The sequence below is a fragment of the Solea senegalensis genome, linkage group LG20 (assembly GCF_019176455.1).
Source record: "Solea senegalensis isolate Sse05_10M linkage group LG20, IFAPA_SoseM_1, whole genome shotgun sequence".
Classification (NCBI taxonomy): Eukaryota; Metazoa; Chordata; class Actinopteri; order Pleuronectiformes; family Soleidae; genus Solea; species Solea senegalensis.
Genome location: NC_058039.1, coordinates 7,927,795 through 7,947,186, shown reverse-complemented (window position 1 = coordinate 7,947,186; position 19,392 = coordinate 7,927,795). Strand labels below are relative to the sequence as shown.

The 19,392-nt window shown below is 39.9% G+C and overlaps 3 protein-coding genes across 3 annotated transcripts; 2 read left to right on the top strand and 1 right to left on the bottom strand.

Moving 5' to 3' along the window:
* The first annotated feature begins 1,021 nt into the window (after positions 1-1,021).
* Positions 1,022-5,446, top strand: snrpd1 (small nuclear ribonucleoprotein D1 polypeptide). The gene is made up of 4 exons (XM_044052056.1): positions 1,022-1,152; positions 2,129-2,205; positions 4,946-5,137; positions 5,228-5,446. The coding sequence occupies exons 1-4, from the start codon at positions 1,139-1,141 to the stop codon at positions 5,302-5,304; spliced, it is 360 nt and encodes a 119-aa protein (XP_043907991.1). The 5' UTR covers positions 1,022-1,138; the 3' UTR covers positions 5,305-5,446.
* Positions 5,447-6,859: 1,413 nt separating this feature from the next.
* LOC122786506 (gamma-glutamylcyclotransferase-like) lies at positions 6,860-9,249 on the top strand. Its single transcript, XM_044052867.1, has 4 exons — positions 6,860-7,356; positions 8,378-8,523; positions 8,650-8,782; positions 8,895-9,249. The coding sequence occupies exons 1-4, from the start codon at positions 7,093-7,095 to the stop codon at positions 9,015-9,017; spliced, it is 666 nt and encodes a 221-aa protein (XP_043908802.1). The 5' UTR covers positions 6,860-7,092; the 3' UTR covers positions 9,018-9,249.
* Positions 9,250-9,428: 179 nt separating this feature from the next.
* On the bottom strand, positions 9,429-15,844 carry adnp2b (ADNP homeobox 2b). The gene is made up of 4 exons (XM_044052866.1): positions 15,562-15,844; positions 13,887-14,008; positions 13,636-13,749; positions 9,429-13,428 (listed from the first exon to the last, which is right to left on the bottom strand). Exons 2-4 carry the CDS (start codon positions 13,992-13,994, stop codon positions 10,693-10,695), a joined length of 2,958 nt encoding a protein of 985 aa, XP_043908801.1. The 5' UTR covers positions 13,995-14,008; positions 15,562-15,844; the 3' UTR covers positions 9,429-10,692.
* Between the last annotated feature and the right edge of the window lie 3,548 nt (positions 15,845-19,392).

Below are 19,392 nucleotides of genomic sequence, written 5' to 3'. Positions count from 1 at the left end.
TATTGAACTGCTGATTGCCAATACTTAACTAACTTTAAACTAACTTTAAACTTTAAGTAGAGAAACTGAATGAATGAATGAATTAAAAATGTAGGCATGCCAGTCTAGGAAAAGGGAACTGAACCAATCAATGTCATATCAATCAAACATCTCTGTAAAAGATTAAAACATAAATTAACAACTCCAGTAAATGTTTTTTTCCTCCAAATCTACAACTACAGTCTGATTCAAGCTCCTGAAATTTTGGACATGCATTTATTATTATTTTTTTTTTCCATTTGCAGTGATCAGATTATTTCCATGAACACACCAAACAATTTTATGCAGTACATAACTATTCAAAATTGTGTCAAACTGTTTTTTATTTGTCATGAAAACTTTTAACAATATACATTTTGAAAACCAACAGAATTGAATAAAAATAAATTGACTTTTGTTGTCCGAATAATAAAAGCACTTTATATTTAATAATGATGTATTTACATAATGTCACTGCATAAAGATATGTAAACACACCTGAATTGTCTCCCCACAAAAGTTGAAAATATGTTTTAATATTAAGTATTTAGTATTTAGTGCTTCATTTAATATACTTGGATATTGTTTTAGTATTATGTGCAGTAACTTAACTAATTTGCACATGAAAGTGTCATTTCTGTTTTTATTATGATTAAATGAAAGTGTTTTTTTGTACTTTCTGTGTTAAAATTGATTTGTATTTGTTTGACATCTGGGGGAGAGAAGTGACAGACAAGGTGGCAACAAGGTACACTAATATAGATTTGGAAATTAGTTTAAGCAGAACTTCAATGAAAATAACACATTTTTTGGTTTTATTTATTAGTGGTACAATTTGATCCACATTCCACACCAGATGGTGGCAGTAATCTACCAAATCGCCATAAAACATCAGAGAAAAAGAAGAAGAAGAGGTGACAGTCCCTGCCGCCACCGCTGGGCGGCGATGTGGTTACGTGAGTAATCGAGAAATCCATTGGAGTGTCGCTGTATTAATCTGACGTGACGTCATACGAGGGCGACCGAGACGTGAGTTATACGACAGCGGCCTGTACAGTTTTAATCAAGCGTCGTATCGTTTGTGTGCGGTGGAGGATTCTGTGTTTAATTCCTCGCCATCATGAAACTAGTCAGGTACGTGGACGTGAACAGAGTCGATGTGTGTTGCTCTGTGGTGAAAGATGGTGAAATTACGTTGGTGGAGGTAGATGGATGTAGATGTTACCGGGGACGACGCTATTGAGGCGGGAAGCTCAATGAATGGAGGCGGATCGGTGCTGTAATCGTCCTGAAACAAACGTTCACACCAACACGGCGTTTTTTTTTTAAAGTTAATTGTGATAATTATGACACCGGAATAACAGTTGTTATGCCTGCTGACTGACTTTTGACGTGTAAAACCTACGTGTAAAATAGATATAAAATGGATGCTCCGCTTCGCCATGTTTGCCTTTTGTTTTGTTGCAGTTAGCTCGACTGCTAGTAGCTAACACCGGTGTTCTGTCGAGTTTTGATGCTCTTTCGAAAAAAAAAATGCTGCTTCCCAGTTCAGGTGCAAGTCTCATCGTGTTATGACATCTTCATTTGTGCGTTTATTAAATGTATAAAGTAACAAGTGTAAGTGTTGTGATAACTTGACTCAGCTATTGTATTTCTTCTCTACCGCACCTTTCTCTCTCTCCCTGATTTTTCCTAACCGGTCGAGGCAGATGGCTGCACATTTTGAGTCTGGATCTCAGATTTTTTCTGTTAAAAGGAAATTATTTCTCTCCATTAATGCCTAGTGCTTGCTTGTTGTGTAAACCGTTGGGTTTCTCTTCTCTCTATAATATTGTTATGGATTTTGCCTGACTAAGTATGTACAGTGCCTTGAGATAATGTATGTTGTGATTTGGTGCTATACAAATAAATTTTCATTGTTTTGATGAAAGATTTCAGGGGGAGCAAATCTCCATAAGCCAATATCACCAATCAAATATTGCTTCTTCTCACTGCATGAACACTGAGAGTATGGGGAGTGTGTTTTCATACTCTATTATACCTTGGACAACTTCAGATCACATCTTCTCATTGTGAATATTAATCCTGTCCATTATCTTCCATTCTCCAGGTTTTTGATGAAACTCAGCCATGAGACGGCTACCATTGAACTGAAGAATGGCACCCAGGTTCATGGCACCATCACAGGTGAGAGTCAGCTGGTGTAATGTAGGGATGCACAATCTGCTTTTTTTCAACTCCAATATTTAAAGGTTTAGAATTACTAATTTATTTAATAACTGTGCACCAGTACAGCAATCTTAAATAAAACAGTAGCTTCACAAGCTTGATATACATTCAAAGTAAACAGTCAGTTCTTTGTTGGTGGTTTAGTTTAGTACAAAAATGATTTTAACATCCAACACAAAAGCAGCTGATTAAACCAATAGGTTCTAGATAGAAGTCCCTCGTTCACAACGAGATTCATTGTATGTGCAACACAGCCTAGACTGCACACTCATGTTCTCATCGCCTTTCGCATGTTGCCTGCGTTGTCCCTCAGAATCACATGGACTTTGCTCAAAGGAACTTGACACTTGTCAAACATTTCCATTAGATTAGCTGCAATCGCATCAGTGGTGTGTGACAGACAAAGGTTTGATGTGTTTAACATTGCGCTGTGTGGCACGTAACACTCATCCAGCCAGTGAGCTGTTAAACTTAAAAGTGACACAGAGGATATGTCAGAGCTCCAGATATCTATAGTGAAACTCAGAGCTTTGACATCTTTTATCTTCTCTAATATGTGATTGTACACTTTAACATGCAGTTCAGGTAGAGTTCTCTCTGACAAATATTTTCAGCTAACGATGTCGTACTGTGGCTCCAGGTGGCTAATTAGCCGGAATCCTTGTCCCCGACATTAGTTGCCCATCCATAACAATGACCGCTGCATTTACTGCACAGGTATTGCAAATAGCCATTGAGTTTGTTGGCTGAGGTAGTGTGAAAAAGTTCAGAATAATTTATCCTTTTGAAAACAATGGGTTAGGGTTAGTGTGGGCTTCGACATCACTCACATCGCACAGAATAGAATTAGACTAAATAGATCGGCCACATTGTCACCGGTACCCGATCTAGAATTTTCTTCAATATCGGGACCTATACCTGATACAAATATCGGATCGGTGCATCCGTAGTGTAATGTACTGATGTGTATTGAGATTCTTCCTATGCAAACTGCTGTTAGAGATTTGTCAGCCCTGTTAAAGCATATCGACTCAGCTCATCGTCTTGTTCTTTAAACAGCGTTTGAAGTCAGAGTTAATGCAAACTGGTCTACAGTTTAATAAATACAAGTGCTCTGATATTCAAGTTGTTTTAAGGTGTGTGTGTGTGTGTGTGTGTGTGTCACACAAGAGTAGACCACAATACCAACACATTAGCCTATGACTTTTTCTTGTTTACAATACTTTACAGAAGTATAAATGTATATAAGAATTTTTTTATTACTATTTTTTTAAAGCCAACCATTAAAATGGTGGTGCTGAAGGCAACACTTTAAGCATTTGTTAAATATTACCTAAGTCTCGTGCTAGTGCACCTGAATGAAAAGGTTAGTCACACCAGTGCTAAGCTGGTCTGGGGCCCTGGTTGTTTCAAATGAAGCAGGACATTTGCTGGTTGTGGAAGTGTGGATTCTCCAGAGTTTCTCCTGCTGTGTTCTCTCATGATCTCACTTGGATATTAACCCACAGTACCAGGGAAGTGTTGGGACCATTTCTCGAGACTGTCCAGAGCTATGTTTGCATGTAATTGCTTGTCTGAAAACAGTTGTAGTGTTCTTTATAACTAATACCGTGTATCTGATGTGCAAATTAAAAGTGGAACCACACATGTTCAGTTGTGATAAGTTGAATAGCCGTGCAAGTTTTCTTTAGACTTTGTGGCAAGACATTTTATATGTGCTGACAGTCAGGTCATTTACGATTTGAAAAATTGTGACTAAGCAAGGAAATGCTTAATAGATGTATTTCCCTAGTGTTCCCAAAGTGTCAGCATGTTTTTAAATATGTTGCAAATAAACTATTCAAATAAGCATTGCATTACATTACATTACATGTCATTTAGCAGACGCTTTTATCCAAAGCGACTTACAAAAGTGCATTTAAACATTTGGGTACAAATAAGAGCTAGAAGTAAGTAAGAGCTTCAAGTAGAACAAACTATGAAGTGCTAGTCATAAGTGCGATGTACAAGTTTTTTTTTTTTGTTTGTTTTTTTGTCGTCTTAGTCGAGGTAGAGTCGGAAGAAATGTGTTTTTAGTCGGCGTCGGAAGATGTGGAGGCTTTCAGCTGTCCGGATGTCGATGGGGAGATCGTTCCACCATTACTTTATATTAATCAAATAAATAATGAAGACCAACAAATTGCTAAATTAATAAAAAAAAACAGTTGAGTCAGCGTCTAGCAATGATGTCCTGGTGCCAAATCATTACATTTACTAATTGAAAAAGAAGAATGGGTACAGCAAATGCAAATGCAAACTTAAACGGGGTCGTACTCAAATCTTCAACTTGTCTGGTCAAGTCCATCCTGAAGCAGTGAGGTGGTAAATTTTACTCCTCCTTCACTGCTTGCTGTACACATTCTTCTTTTTCAATTAGTAAATGTAATGATTTGGCACCAGGACATCATTGCTAGACGCTGACTCAACTGTTTTTTTTTTTTTTTATTAATTTAGCAATTTGTTGGTCTTCATTATTTATTTGATTAATATAACGTATGAAGGTGCAACAGAACTCATCTAAGTCCTTTACAATTTTGTGTTAGTTATTCAAGTCAGTGTGCAAAAACAAAACATACAATGAAGTGTTTTCACATTAATGCTGTTTCTCTGTTCTGTCGATCTGCCAGTGGTTCATCTTTATGTTTACATTCTGATTTAGGTGTCGATGTGAGCATGAACACTCACCTGAAGGCGGTGAAAATGACCCTGAAAAACAGAGAGCCCACTCAGCTGGAGTCACTTAGTATCCGTGGCAACAACATTCGCTACTTCATCCTGCCCGACAGCCTCCCACTTGACACTTTGCTGGTTGACATTGAGCCAAAGATCAAGTCCAAGAAGAGGGAAGCAGGTAAGAGTGGAAGAAGAGACCAATGCTGACAAAGATATGGTGATTGTGAATTTGATAAATGTGTTGACTGTTTCTGGTGTCTCTTCTCAGTTGCTGGAAGAGGGCGAGGCAGAGGACGAGGCCGTGGTAGAGGAAGAGGACGAGGCAGAGGTGGTCCAAGGAGATGAACACTGGGCCTTCTCTTGTCTTTTTGCCTCATTTTTGACTTGGTTGTTTTTTTGTTGGGTTTTTTTTTTTCCTCAGACAGAAGCTTTGTTTTCCTACTGTTTTCATAACATGACTTAATAAAGTGTCTTTGAATAGAAACAACTCCCATTTGAAATGCTGTATAAATCAGAACAACACAGTTGGCTAACCCAAGATCTCAGTCTGTGCTAACTAGATCTGGGGTGTGGTGAAATTTCCTGTGGAATGTTATTTTTGGCAGTTTTTAAAGACGTTAACACAACACGGTGCCCTCACTTGTGACCACAAGTTTCATTTAGGAACCATCAGTACATTCCTGTTAACTGACTAACAGACTAGTTTTCATTACCTTAACATCATCCTGTGCTGGTGTACTGGAAAACAAAAAACTGGGGGTGGAGTGGCTCAGTGGTTAAGACCCTACCTTGTGTACCAAAGACATCAAGGTCGCAAGTTCGATTCCACCCCTGGCTAATTGTACTTGATTCAATTGTAAGTCGCTTTGGATAAAAGCGTCTGCTAAATGACATGTAATGTAATGTAATGTAAAAACAGGCATGTTTACAGTTGTTTAGGAGAAATTTCAAATTAAATGTCCCATATTTGCACTTTGAGAAAATGTCAACTTTGAGATGCAAAAAGACAAAATATTCCATATGTTTGGAGGAATTTCATGTTTAAAGTCCCATATTCGCACCTTTTTATTGGAAGTCATACTCCAACAGTATCTTTGATACTGAGATGTAATAAAGACAGAACTTCCCAAAAGTTCTGTACATTTAAAGCACTATTCGACCGGGATTCGTTTTGCATACGTAGGTGGAGTAATGTCATTTTACCACAGGACATCTGTAACCGGTATAAGAAGGCTAGATAAAAACCGCTTTCTCGTCAATTGACAAGCGCACCGCCGTCACCTCGCGTCGCCATGTATTACCGCGCTGCTTCCTGATATCGCGAGACTGCAGGCGCTTGCACATCAATGACATCATAGACATATATACGTAGACGCCTCATTAAGCAGGTTGTTCCGTAGCTGCGTTACGTCAATTGATTAATCAAAATCAGTTAAATGTAAACGTTAGTGCTCTTTATTCAGAAAACCCTCATGTCACATCTACATTTCAGCATCTGGTTATTATAGACACAGATTAAATGTTAAATATAAATATTTCAAAATGTATCATCACAGTAACAGAGTTACACACATTAGAAGCTGGAAACAAAAAAAAAATACATACGTTGGTTTGGTGCTTACTTGTATCCTAAACATAAGGTGTAAACATTTATAACCATCACTTTAAAAGTTACATAGTTGTTTTTGGTGCCTATTTGTTTCCCAGATATATTAGTGTATGTGTGTGTGAATAAGAGGCATTAACTTAAAGCACTTTGTAGAAAGGCGCTTTATGAAGTTCAGTCCATTTCCTTTTATTAGTTTACGGGCACATCTGCCACATCCAATATGGCGGCGACGTCGACGTACGACGTACCAGGAAGTCCTGGACAAGTGCATTCGAGCGCCCTCGTGCTTGAAAACAGTGGGACGGATTATTTGTTCACATATTTACTTCTGGTCTGTAAATCTGTGAACAAATTTACAGAAATAACTAGCGAGCTCAAATAACACGTGCTCTTGTCTGTCTTCATGACGCAGCACAGGCCTCTTTTTTGCCTTCCGGCTCTCTGTCCGAAGTCATGTGACTAGACACTATGGAAACCAAGTGGGCGAGTCTGTTGCGGATTTTAGAAGTCCAGTGGGATCATTTATGCATCCTACATTTAAACTGACGCTGGGACTTCGAGGAGGAAACCCCGGCCCTGTTCTTTGGACATTACCGTCCCTGTTAACGCGTTTTGCGGACAGCACACTGCGGTCACACAACTGTGACAGGGCCGTAAAGAAACGTGTAATGATGTCCTCAGTGGACGGAGAGCGCTTCATGTATTTTGCCTTTGGAAGTAATTTGTTAAAGGAGAGACTGAAGCTGGAGAACCAGTCTGCGATATTTCACACAATAGGTCGATTGAAGGTAACATTGTTTTGTATACACATATTTGTTTTTGATACATATCGCTGTCATTGTGGTTTGTGAACATATAACCACACTCCACAGAGGGGAAAAGCTGCACCAATAATACACATCTATAGACTTTGTCACACAAGTGAAACAGGGACATCCTTTACAGCACAACATCGCTTTCTTTCACTAAGATGAGCATTTTCTACAAAGCACAAGAGGTCTCAAACTCGCGGTCTGCAGGCCATATGCGGCCCCCTACTCAAGTTAATGTGGCCCACCACTTAATATCAAATATCAAGTTATAATTATTTATTGATGTGTGTTTTTTGTAATATATTAATTTTGCATCATACAAACTTTTATATTGTAAGTCAGCCCATAGCAATGGAGAAGCTTTTATTTTGAAATGCTGCAAAATAACCACTGAATAGTTGCTTTTCTTCCAAAAATGTTAGATTTTGGCCCCTATATTGGCTACACTAGATACTCATTGGCCACCAGGTAGTTTTAGTTTGACCAAACTAAAAGACGATATGATACTAGCACTTGTTAAAGGATTACTTGGGGATTATTTATCCTGGGCCTTATTTTTCCATGATTTTTGTGTTAATCATTGATGGGGACATTGTGACCAGTGGAGAAGGCCAGAGTTAGACAGCATGTCACTCCCTCCTTTCTCAAGCTGACACCTATATTCATCCGTCTAATGACCTTTAACCTATTACATTAGTGTTAGGAAGACACAAGCCCCTTCTCTGGAACAATCCACTCTCTGTTCCATCATTATTTATGTTTTGGGTTGCACCACCAGGTTCTGATTGGCTCCTTACAGGCAAAGAATGAACACAACAGCTTACTTTTGGCGCCGACCTTGGAATAGCTCAGTCTGTGCAATAATCTTCTCTTAACAACTGGATTTCAATCAGTGAAGGCTTTATGTATATTAAATAATATTATATTATATTACATAATTTTAGTACTGTGGTATATCGGCCCATGTCTAATGTAATGCCCTGTTTGACTTGTGCAGGATTATAAATTAAACTTTGGCCTGTGGGAGAAATATGTGGACAGCGGTTGGCATGGTGGAGTGGCCACCATTGAGTTCTGTCCAGCCGCAGAAGTGTGGGGGGTGATTTGGGCTTTGAACAACAAACACCTCACAACCCTGGACATGTGAGACATGCACGCACACACACACACAAAAACACAGTAGATTGAATCAGTGAATGTTAATATTCATTCTGATTCTGATTCTGATTCTATAGCTCATGCTGCCTGTTTGTTGCTTTGAGTCCTCAGGCAGGAAGGTGTGAACCTGGGGATATATTCACCTCTGGAAGTGTCAGTGGAGACTGACAAAGGACTCATCCTCTGCAGGACCTATCAGATGAATAACTTCCATGCCTGTCCTCCCTCTCCTCAGTACAAAAAGGTGTGTGTACACAAAACACACATACACTCGACATGTAAAGCACATTATGCAACAATTGCAAATGTCTTCACCTCATGAAGATACTAACATCCCACTCTGGGTTTTGTATTAGGTGGTGTGTCTTGGTGCTGAGCAGAATGGCCTCCCAGTGGAGTACAGGAAGTGCCTGGAAGTCATTGAAACCAATAACTACAGTGGTCCCTCACTCCTTGATCAAATCACAACTATCAAGTAATTTAAAAGTGTATTCTTTAACTGCAAGACAAAGAATCAGGAAAAAACTGTAGGCATTAGGGCTTGTTTTTTAGTTTTAACTGCTTTTGAGTTGTCAATTTAAATTATTGTAAAGTTAAGTATTTAATCTCAGAATTGTTACAATGAAGGATCTAAATGTTTGAAATCACATGACGGCAGAAAGCATTTCTGTATTCCTCAGGTGAACATTAAACAGATGAAGAATACTAAAACGCATCTGGTCAGTCTCTTATTTCACTGTCTTTAAAAGCCCCCTGTTCCTGCTGATGAAGACATTTTAAAGTGGCCCAATAGGTTTGGAACACTTATTCAAGACTAACTGGTTACACATGAGAGAAACGACTTCATTAAAAATATTTTTATTACAAACTGAAAATAATCAACAGGTGGATTATGGGAAGGAAACATGTTTATTTATTTATTTTTTTACAACACAACTGTCTTGGATAGAATGAAAATGCATTTCCCAACAAGTTTGATCCTCTAGTACTTATAGAAAAATAATGGAATAAAAAATTATGGTACAAAAAAAAAAAGAATCACTTCACTCAACATCATGGTTTGTTTTGTTGAATATAAAGTTTAAAGCTGTCGTCAGTGAAATTATTTCTATCGCTGATCAGTTTAAGAGCTCCAACAATGAACTTTTTGAATATTCCACAACAATTCATCCAATCCGGGGCCAGAACTTCACAAAGAGACTGTCTTCTCTGCTCATAAGGTCAGGCAGGTTTTCGGTTAATGAATCCCTTCTGATCAAACACGTTGGTGAGGTGAAGTGAGGGGAGTAGGAATGCTAACAGCAGCTTATATCACTGACAGCAGCTTTAAATTTCCACAATGTTGCAAATGTGTAGACTCCACAGTGGCTCAAATAAAAATATTTGACAGTAAAACAGTGGATCAGGCAAGTAACATCTGCAACGTTTAATAATAACCAAGTGCTCATTATCCCAAGGAACCTAGCAAATCCATAGACGGTGGGAAACTGGTGAAAAAACAACACTCCCCTTTTTTAACGGTCTAAATATAGAGAGGGAAATGGTGTAAACAAACAAACTGACACACGTCAATGAGGAAAAAATAATGAGGTCATGCACATGAATGAAATAGGTCCAAATATGTAACAAAAGGCAAAAAAATAATGTTATAATCCAACTCTATATAGTGAAAAGCAGAGAAGAAAATGAAATCACAATTCAGTACAAAGGGGTTTTAAATAAAAAGGGTGCAACAAACGCAGCTTCCAGGCACAAATCAGTGCTTATATTGAAGTCAGTAGGTTGAATAATATATTGTGATCAGATAAATGCTAAGGCAGCACAGCAGTCTGCACCATAATACATCTGTATCTTCTTTGTGTTTATACATCTTGTGTTTTATATATATTAGCAAGTATCACAACATGGCTCTGCGGTTTTATGTAAAATTAGGGCATCAGCCATTAACAACATACTGAAGTCAAATGAAGCACTATTATGAAGACTACATTAAAAAAAAGAAGACTTGCCCCCAGATAATTGTGTCTGTTGGGAAATACTCTCTTCCACAACATAAACTTTTGACTGTCAACACAAAAAGGCCATCGTTTAAGTATCTAGGTTTCAATCTTGTTTTCAATCGGCGAGATCTGCATCGGAATTATATTTCCTAACTCATTCCATCTGCTCCACTTTGTCGGTGACTTGCTCACTCACACTTTCATCCATAGGTTCAGGTGCTTCTTCACTTTTTTCCAGCTGCACTGTGGCATCGACAGGCTGCTGCTGCTGCTGCTTCTCTGTGAGCTCTGCAGGCTGCAGTTGTGGGATCAGGAGATTGTGCTTAAGTTTGCTCATTTCGTTCATACTGAAGCCGAGGAGAACATTAATCCTGTTCCTCTTGAGGCTTTTCATGCACTTGCTGCGCCTCTTGCTAAAGTGGGTTAGCAAATCTGATTTGCTCATATTCAGCCTCTTGCACAGTTTTTCAGTCTCAGGTTTGCTTGCGTACGGGTTCCGGTTGAAGTATTTAGAAATAAAAGCTCTGCGCTCATCAATGTCACGCAGCACGGCTGGTGTGGGCTCTAAAGCTAGCTTCACTACAGGGTTGACCAGAACTTCGGGCTTCGGTGGCGGCATCAACTTTGCCTGTTCTCGCTTCCTGCGCATGACTGCTTTTTGTTCTCGTTCTCGTTTGTTGTCCTCAATGACTTTTCTCAGTGCAGCCTCCAGCCTCTTCTTCGACTGAATTTCTGCATCCGATTCTTGAGCTTTGGGTGCGGGCTGAATTGCACGGACTGGAGTTAAAGACTGTTTCAGGGTCATCCCCTGTGGTACTTGGACAAAATAGAGTCCGGATGGTTGAATGAGCTGCTGAGCTGGTTTTGGAGGCTGCTGAGCTGGCGCTGGTGCTGCCACAGGAGGTTTGGGTGGCGGCTGTGGTGGTTTTGGTGAACAGCGGCATCGTTGAATGTGGAGCATTACAGCCTGCTGGGTGACCTTTCCTGTGTACACTCCGTTACAATATATGCACTTGAAAGCCTCCGTCCTGAGGATGGCATGAATGGTGGGTGCTACAAAGTGTTTCTGTCTCAAATGCTGAAGGTGCTTGGACTCATTCTGAAACCTTTCATCACAGAAAGGGCAGTACGCACCGTTGAGTTTTACAGGTGCCGGACAGATTTCTTGCTGGTTGCTTGGCTGTACTTTGAAGTAGATCAGATCGAATGCACGTGTAACCAGGGCAAGATTGACCTCACAGTCTCCGAGCACCTCTTTTGGTGCAGTAGTTTGGACATCAAAGTGAGGGAATAAAATTCCACCATCACCTTTTGAGTAGACCCTGTACTTCTGCCTTAGGAAATCACAGTTTGACTTGTTTGAGGGACTGTGCTGCCTTACATGTTCAACTAACTGTTTGATTGAAAAGAACAATGCTGAGCAGTTCAAGCAACTCAGGCCATGCAGCAAGTGTTGGAAGACGCTTTTTTCTGACAGGAGAGTTTTGCATGCTAGACATTTGACCGTTTTGTCAGGCATTTTCTTCAAGAATGATGCCCGTGCTGCCACACTTTCTGACTTGGATGTAGCGGATTTTGTCTGATGGGCAACCTCTGTATGTATGTCAAACACATTGGAAGGGAAAAGTTCATTGCAGAGAGGACAGGTAATCCATTTCTTCGTTTGTGGTATGGAGTTTTTCTTTTGCTCCACAGCTTTGAGAGGGGTACCTGTGCTCTGAGAGGTAGGTGCTGCTACTTGCATTGGAGCAAACGTGTATGTGGGCATGCCATTCACCCTGTTGCCAGTTGGAATCAAGTGATTCAGCAGAGACTGTGAAGTCAGCATGGTACCTTGTAGGGGGAATTGATGTGTTATATTTTGTGTGACCATAGCAGGATTTGCTACAGCCACAGTTCCAGCTGCCACACTGGCCTGTATCCCTGATGGTACAAGGAGTTGCTGTGCTTGTGGGGTCTGTTGTGATTGAAGTGTAGCAGGAGCCAGAGCCAGTGATGCCTGATTCAGAGACACATTCGACCCAGTGGGAAGTTGGACTATAGATGTTCCTTGGGATAAAGTACTTCGCAGCGCTATTGTGGCACCAGGCTGGAGCAAACCTTTAGCCTCAGCGCTAGCCAGCTGTACTAGCGCTGATGCTTGAGGGGGCAGAAAAGCTTGGTTGGTACCAGGGGCACATATCAGAGTAGCACTGTTTGTAGCTCCTTGTAATTGCTGTAAAGCCACTACCGTCCCAGTAGCCTGGCCATTGTTGGGTATCACCAAAGGCTTACCGTTGATTATCTGAGCATGCTGTGGTTTCGGAGCAATACTTGGGAATGTCACAAACAAACCGTTTCCATTAGGTGTTGGTTTGATGGTGTAGTTCTTGTTCTCGTGAATCAGGCCCTGCACCTGTGTGCTGACTGTATAGTGGGATGGCTCAACCAGCATGTGATGCAACATTTGGTCCAGATTTCCTATGTTTACCTTACACACTTTGCAGCAGTAGACCTTTGCAGTAGTAGCTCCTTGATGAGTTAATCTGTAACCTATAAACTGTTCTGCCAAACTGTTCAGGTGCTTGAGAATAATGTGCTTCTTCATTGCAAAGATAGAAGAGTTTGGTAATCCACATCTTCGACACTGATACCTCTCATTTCCACGATGGGTGGGTAACGATGTATCCCGTGGTATTTGTACATGGGTGTTGGATTTGGAATGAAAGAGCAGCATGTGCTTCCTGACAACCTTGGGGTGGCCGACAAAAAGGCACTCAGCACAGACTGTCAGGGCACAGAAACCCTGAAGATACCTATGGCAGCGAGAGTTGTGATTCCTGAAGTTGTAGATGTTTTGTGAAGAGTACTTGCACATGCTGCAGCACAGAGCCCGGGACCGATAAGGCCACTGAACAAGGGAAAACACAGAAACAGTCAATCAAGTTTAAATACATCAATGTGAATCTTTTTCACCAACACTACTATTTTAAGCAATATGAAATTACTACTCCATTAACAGATCAGGCTATATTTATTAAATAATTACTTTAATAGTCACAGAATCTTTTTTGTTGATTAACAAAAGTTCTCAACAAAAGCAAAGTATCATATTTACCCTTTTCTGCTTTTTCTGCTGTCTTGTGTCATATCCATTTGTAAAATCAAACCACTCCGTTTCCTGAAAGGCTTTATCTTTATCTTCTTCATCCTCGTCATTTTTATTGAGATCCTGGACAAAAAATACACACACACACAATAACACAATATAAAACATGTACATTAAAGTTCCTACATACAAATAAGGATTAGCAGTGACTACCAGTAGATATTTATAGACGAGAGAACTCTAAATACAGCGTTACTTACCTTCAGCAGTTTTTGACAATCTTCCAGACCAAACTCACTAAGGACATTTTTCACCGCCTTGCGTGCCTTTCTGATCTTCTCAACATTTCCCACCGGGAGTTGATACATGATACTTCACGGGCCTGATGAAATGGAACAGAGTACACAAATATGAAGTTGTGAGAAATACAGTACAATTCAATTTATTATTCACATGTTTGGAGCACATGTGAGCATGTTTGTATCTACAGGTGCAGTTGTTTGGTGAAGGAAGAGAGCAGAAATAAAGAACTATAATTAGAAAATGGCAGTATATTTAACAAACGAATCATCTACTGAAGGTAAGGAAACCCCCCAGTATTAACTGCTTTACGAGGGCCATTTCATAAAACCATACTGCTAACAAAAGGACCAAATAATTCATGGAGGGCATTCAACAATAAGTAGTAAACTAATACTGCTTCTCCCCTTTAGGGGTCGCCACAATAGGCCATCTGCCTCCATCTTGTCCTCTTCTGTTGCACCAACTGTCATGTCCTCCTTCACAATCACAACACCCAAAAACCTCTGGTCTTTTTTCCTCTTTCCCGGCAACTCCATCTCCACCATCCTTTGTCCAATATAATCTCTCTCCCTCCTCTGCATGAAACTAAACCCTCTCCACCTTGATTCTCTTACTTTATTTCCAACCCATTCGACCTGAGCGGTCCCTCGAATGTGCTCATTTCTAATCCTGTCACTGCAGCGTAAAGATTAGCCTACCTGGAACAGGGATGGGGCAATATTATATGATGTTATTGTGCATCATGATAAAAAGCTCACAGCAAATTGATTGTGGTGAATTAGAAAATGCTGTTGAGCTCATTAATAATCAGTCCTGATGACTCATTTTGAAGACCAACAAAAAGTGGTGCTTCTTCAGTCATTTCCCAACTGTAGGGGGACCACAAGAGCAAATCCTACATTGGGTTATTTTAAAATGTTCACGAAATAAATATGCATCCTTAGTAACATGTTTTGGTAACATTGTAATTTGCAAGCAACATTGTAACAGTATGTAATATGATTATGAAACTGAAATTTGTAATACTTTCTGGTAACGCAAGTAATGTCTTTGCCTATTATTATCATTGTTATTATTATTAATTATCATAATTATACATGACATTAGTCGTGATGTCTTTGGTTTATTGAGGATAACTATGACAGGAAATGCACATATTGTCCCATGCCTATATTTCAACACATTTTTTTAAAAAAAAGTAAAATGTATTATTATGAATGACTTAAATAAATACGCTGCAGGATTCGGATTTGCATCTCTTACACCTCCCAATAAAATAATAATGTTTTAACATCAAGGTGATAATAAAACCATAAAGTTTCTGATTTCACACTCTCCTGACTCTACATTCGTTAGTATCATTTTACTGTTGGATAACATAATAACTACATGATTTTAGAAAATGAAGTGAAGTAAAAAAAAAAAAAAACACCTTCAAAGTAACACATGTTGTGTATTGACACAGTTATAATCAAGCTAACACTGCTCTGTGTGCGCTGCCCATCAAAACAGCCGCTTCTCCATCACAGTGTAGAGCCGGGTCTCTGCGCCGCCGTCGCCTCCTTCATGAGGATGCACCCCACCACACACACACACACACACACACAAACACACGCGCGCGCACGCGCTTACCTCGTCTTATTCTCCGTTGATAATTACGGTGCAACCTCCGGCGGAGCTAACGTTCTCCTCTTCACCAGCCCGCAACTGTGTGTGTGTCTGTGTGTGCTGACAAGCTGCGTCCGTTGCTAACGCTGCGCACACGAGCTCATCCACGCAGCATCCTCTGCCCACGTACACCGCGTGCGTGAGGAACAATACTAAAGGTGATGTTTGCGAACCCCCCTGCGAAGATAAGTTAATGTCCGTCCAGCTTTTGTCCCTTTCTTTCTCTATTGAGGAAAAAAAAAATATGGCGCTTAAGTTCAGGATCTGACGTAGCCGTCTTCATTTGCATACAGCACACACTGACCAATGGGAAGCCTCTCACCCTAAAAAACTCTATAACTTTGTATACTTGTACCACAGCTGTCAGCCGCTGTCCTGCGTGTCCAGGTGGTAGAACTCATCACACACTTTCAGATTCACATGTAATAAGACACTTGTTGATTGGATTTTTGGATTGTTCAACACATAGCTAGGCTAGGGGGCGTGGCCACTGCAACCCCCACTCGAAGTCACGTGACGGATACTGGGGCTAGCCAATGAGCTGTCGAGGAAATGAGCTAAATGGGTGGGCCTTCTGCTGTGATGTCATATCATGCCATTTTTCAGCCAATTATATCAAACCACCATTTTGATTAGAGAGGCAGTGATGTTGATAGGTTAGACATAGTTGGCCTAGCATTGCAGAGTGTGTCTCTACTTTATATAAATATGTTTTACGATAACAACGAACCAAAATGGCTAACTACCACTGCACAGCCATTTATAGTAATAGCGAAACTAAATCGCAATTGGTCATACTCGGTTACCATCAGTTTGAACGGTAAGTCAACTCAAAATTTCACTTAATTAATTAACTTTCCTACCAAACAAATCGCTGCCATGTTTCCTCTTGCATACGTAGAGCGAAGCCCAGTGTAACACCTGTCAGAAACACAGCTTGCGTTAGTCTTTACTGACCTACGTCAATTTGTTTGGAGATAGGTCAACAATTTATCAATTAAGCCTCAAGGTGATGTTAGCCTTCTTTAAAATCGTAGTTGAGAGGGACTAGTTATTTAGAGGCCCTTGCGTAGTAAGTGTGCTGTTTTTGTTTGGTTTTTATCAAGAATTCTAATTCAGTTCCTGGTGGCACAGATTTTATCCCATATATTTGACTGTTGAGAATGTCAAAATCAAAATTATACAGTATGAAGGAATCTGGTGTTTGGAGTGATGCAACAACATAATTACAAAGGTCAGATAATTATAGCATTGTGCTGTCTGTTGAGGCAATGGAAACCTGGCTGAGTCAAGAGAGGAATGGCAGCATTAAGTGACGGTTATGGTGAAGCCGATTGCACTGCAGCATTACAGCTGCATCCTACAGGTAATAATGTTCAAGGACAATTGAGTTTTATATCATTACATCATGATGATTACATCATCTCTGAACTTGCCCAGTAGTGACTAAGAGGTTTTTTTTACAGTGAGGTTCCCTCTTGTCAAACTAGTATGCAATTAAAGCAATCAGAGAAACCCCAATCACAATTAACAACACAGCGTGTGTTCATGCTCACAGTGACAGTGAAGTGGGGCTGTAAATCAGCAACTCCTCAGTCATCTAATTGCAACCCATTCACTTATGTTTTGTTTGTGTAAAAGCTGCAGTTTGAAGTGTATGCTTTGTTGCTGTACTACATTTTATTACCACTACTGTCAAATACACCAATGGCTATTTCTTCTGCCAAAACTAATGTACACAAATGTGACTGAAATTATCTTCAGTGATTCACCCTCCCATACAAACACCCAGGAAATGTTTCTGTGGCACTAACAACAATTGGCACTGAAAATATATTAGTCCCAATACTAAATCATACTTAATGAAGGGTTAGACCACAGTCTTATCGGGAGCAACTCGAAGTGCACAAACAAATGAGAGATGAGTGTCTCATTCAGGGACCTGTTGACTGAAAACATTAAGGTAAATTCCTCTTTACGCCATTCTAATCTGAATTCCCACTGCCTGTCTTTATTTGCTGTAGTTAAACAGTGTTACAGGGTTGTTTTTGAATACTGCAATGCTCAGATAAACCTGAACTCATTCATAATATACTATAACTAAAGTGTTTAGACCCTGCCTTTTGTCCTGTGGCGTTGGCTCCAATGACCCCTAATGTGGAGGCTAAAGCAGTAGACGGTTAATAAATGAAGTGCATATATTTTATTTGAGGTCGTAGCCAATGAGCATGTTCATAACACTGCAGCAGATTTTATATGAAAGTGATTTGGAATGGGAATAAATAATCTGTATAATGCTTCAGTGTTTCTAAGCCACTGATTTTCTAAGATTTGTTAACATTAAAATGATCTATCATATTACAATTAGAATTGACATGCCTCAAAAGCATGTTGAATAAATAGAATAAAGTGTATATCAATCAAAACTATAATGGAATCCCTGGTGTAAACAAAATCATTTGTCAATCCATTAGTATAAAATGATTCCCACAGCTTTTTAAAAATCACATTCCAGGTGCATTTTCCTTAATGTGTCCCCATGGTATCTTGCCTTCTTTGTCACAGCCAAGCACAACATTTTGTCTTGAGTTGTAGAAACTGACTTATTTATGAGGTGTAAAGTGAGAGACATGAAGAGCACACATGCAGTAGCCCATTTTTAAGGTAAAAATAAATACCTTAAAAAATACCACCCTTGAACAGAGCATTCTCAGCCACCCATGTTGATTTACCATTTGATGTATTTATACAAAGTTTCAAGGGCATTTTATTGTAATTTTCTCATCTTGCAAGTATTTCTGAGGGTACACTGAAAAAAAGCAGAGGAAGTAGATCTTTTTAAATGGAAATGGGTATCCAAGTTAAGGGGATACATAAATAAGATCACCTAATTTTAATGACAAGACTAGTCAAAGATTGAGAACATGTGCATAAAATAGCAATTTTTGCTCATCACAGCAGGAAGGACTTCAGTCCTCACTGCATGTACATTCACACCATTGTCTAATCAGTTCACAGAATGCTGATTAAGCCTCTCAGCTCTCCGTGTTTCTCAGTATATTGTTGTTTTTTTTGTGACTGTGGTTACACGGAGTGATGCATGTTACATCACAACTGATGGTGAAGGCAGGCACTTAACAGCTGTGCTAGTAAAGTGAGACACCAGCAAACTAGAGGTTATAGAATTATCCCCAGGTCTCAGACATGAGTGAGGTCAAGGAAATGTTGAAAGAATGTAGGTTAAGTGATACTGAAACAAGTCTGAGTTGGTAGAGCTGTTTCCACCATGGCACAGTACGTTTTGGAACAGTAAAGCCCTCAGTCAGGCTTGCGTTTCAACTGAGAACCTTTACTTGGTGGTGGTGGGGGGGTGCTGTGCCTGATGGCCGCATCAGTGAGATATGTAACGTGACGTTGTACCGGTGCACCAACGACAAAGGAGGACATTCAGTAGCTTGTTTTTTTCCACTCGGTTTGTGGCCATTTGTTTCAACAAGACGTCAAGCTTTGTATAAGAATAGATCGCTGAAACAACAGACACCTTTCTGTCGCTCAATCAACTGACTGTCATGGGTCTAGCCCCACCCAAACCGTACCATTACTCTGGTAGGGTTACCAAAACATACAACAGTCGGAGCTGGTTATTTTGGTACTATTCCCAATGGAAACGCAAAAAAAACGTACTGTAACCAAACCTTACCACAGACGTAACACACTGGAGCTACAACATATTGTTTTTATCCACGTGTTTACGACTCTTGCCTCCAACACCAAAGATTACACAGACACACTAAA

Bases quoted from the DNA above. Each gene is read 5' to 3' on its own strand.
- adnp2b (XM_044052866.1), bottom strand. From the start codon at position 13,994: ATGTATCAACTCCCGGTGGGAAATGTTGAGAAGATCAGAAAGGCACGC. The intron at 13,750-13,886 runs GTAAGTAACGCT...TTTTTTGTCCAG, and splicing joins ATTGTCAAAAACTGCTGAAG to GATCTCAATAAAAATGACGA. The intron at 13,429-13,635 runs GTAAATATGATA...TCCCTTGTTCAG, and splicing joins AGCAGAAAAAGCAGAAAAGG to TGGCCTTATCGGTCCCGGGC.
- snrpd1 (XM_044052056.1), top strand. The intron at 2,206-4,945 runs GTGAGAGTCAGC...ATTCTGATTTAG, and splicing joins GGTTCATGGCACCATCACAG to GTGTCGATGTGAGCATGAAC. The intron at 5,138-5,227 runs GTAAGAGTGGAA...GTCTCTTCTCAG, and splicing joins GTCCAAGAAGAGGGAAGCAG to TTGCTGGAAGAGGGCGAGGC.
- LOC122786506 (XM_044052867.1), top strand. From the start codon at position 7,093: ATGCATCCTACATTTAAACTGACGCTGGGACTTCGAGGAGGAAACCCC. The intron at 8,524-8,649 runs GTGAGACATGCA...TTGAGTCCTCAG, and splicing joins CACCTCACAACCCTGGACAT to GCAGGAAGGTGTGAACCTGG. The intron at 8,783-8,894 runs GTGTGTGTACAC...GTTTTGTATTAG, and splicing joins CCTCTCCTCAGTACAAAAAG to GTGGTGTGTCTTGGTGCTGA.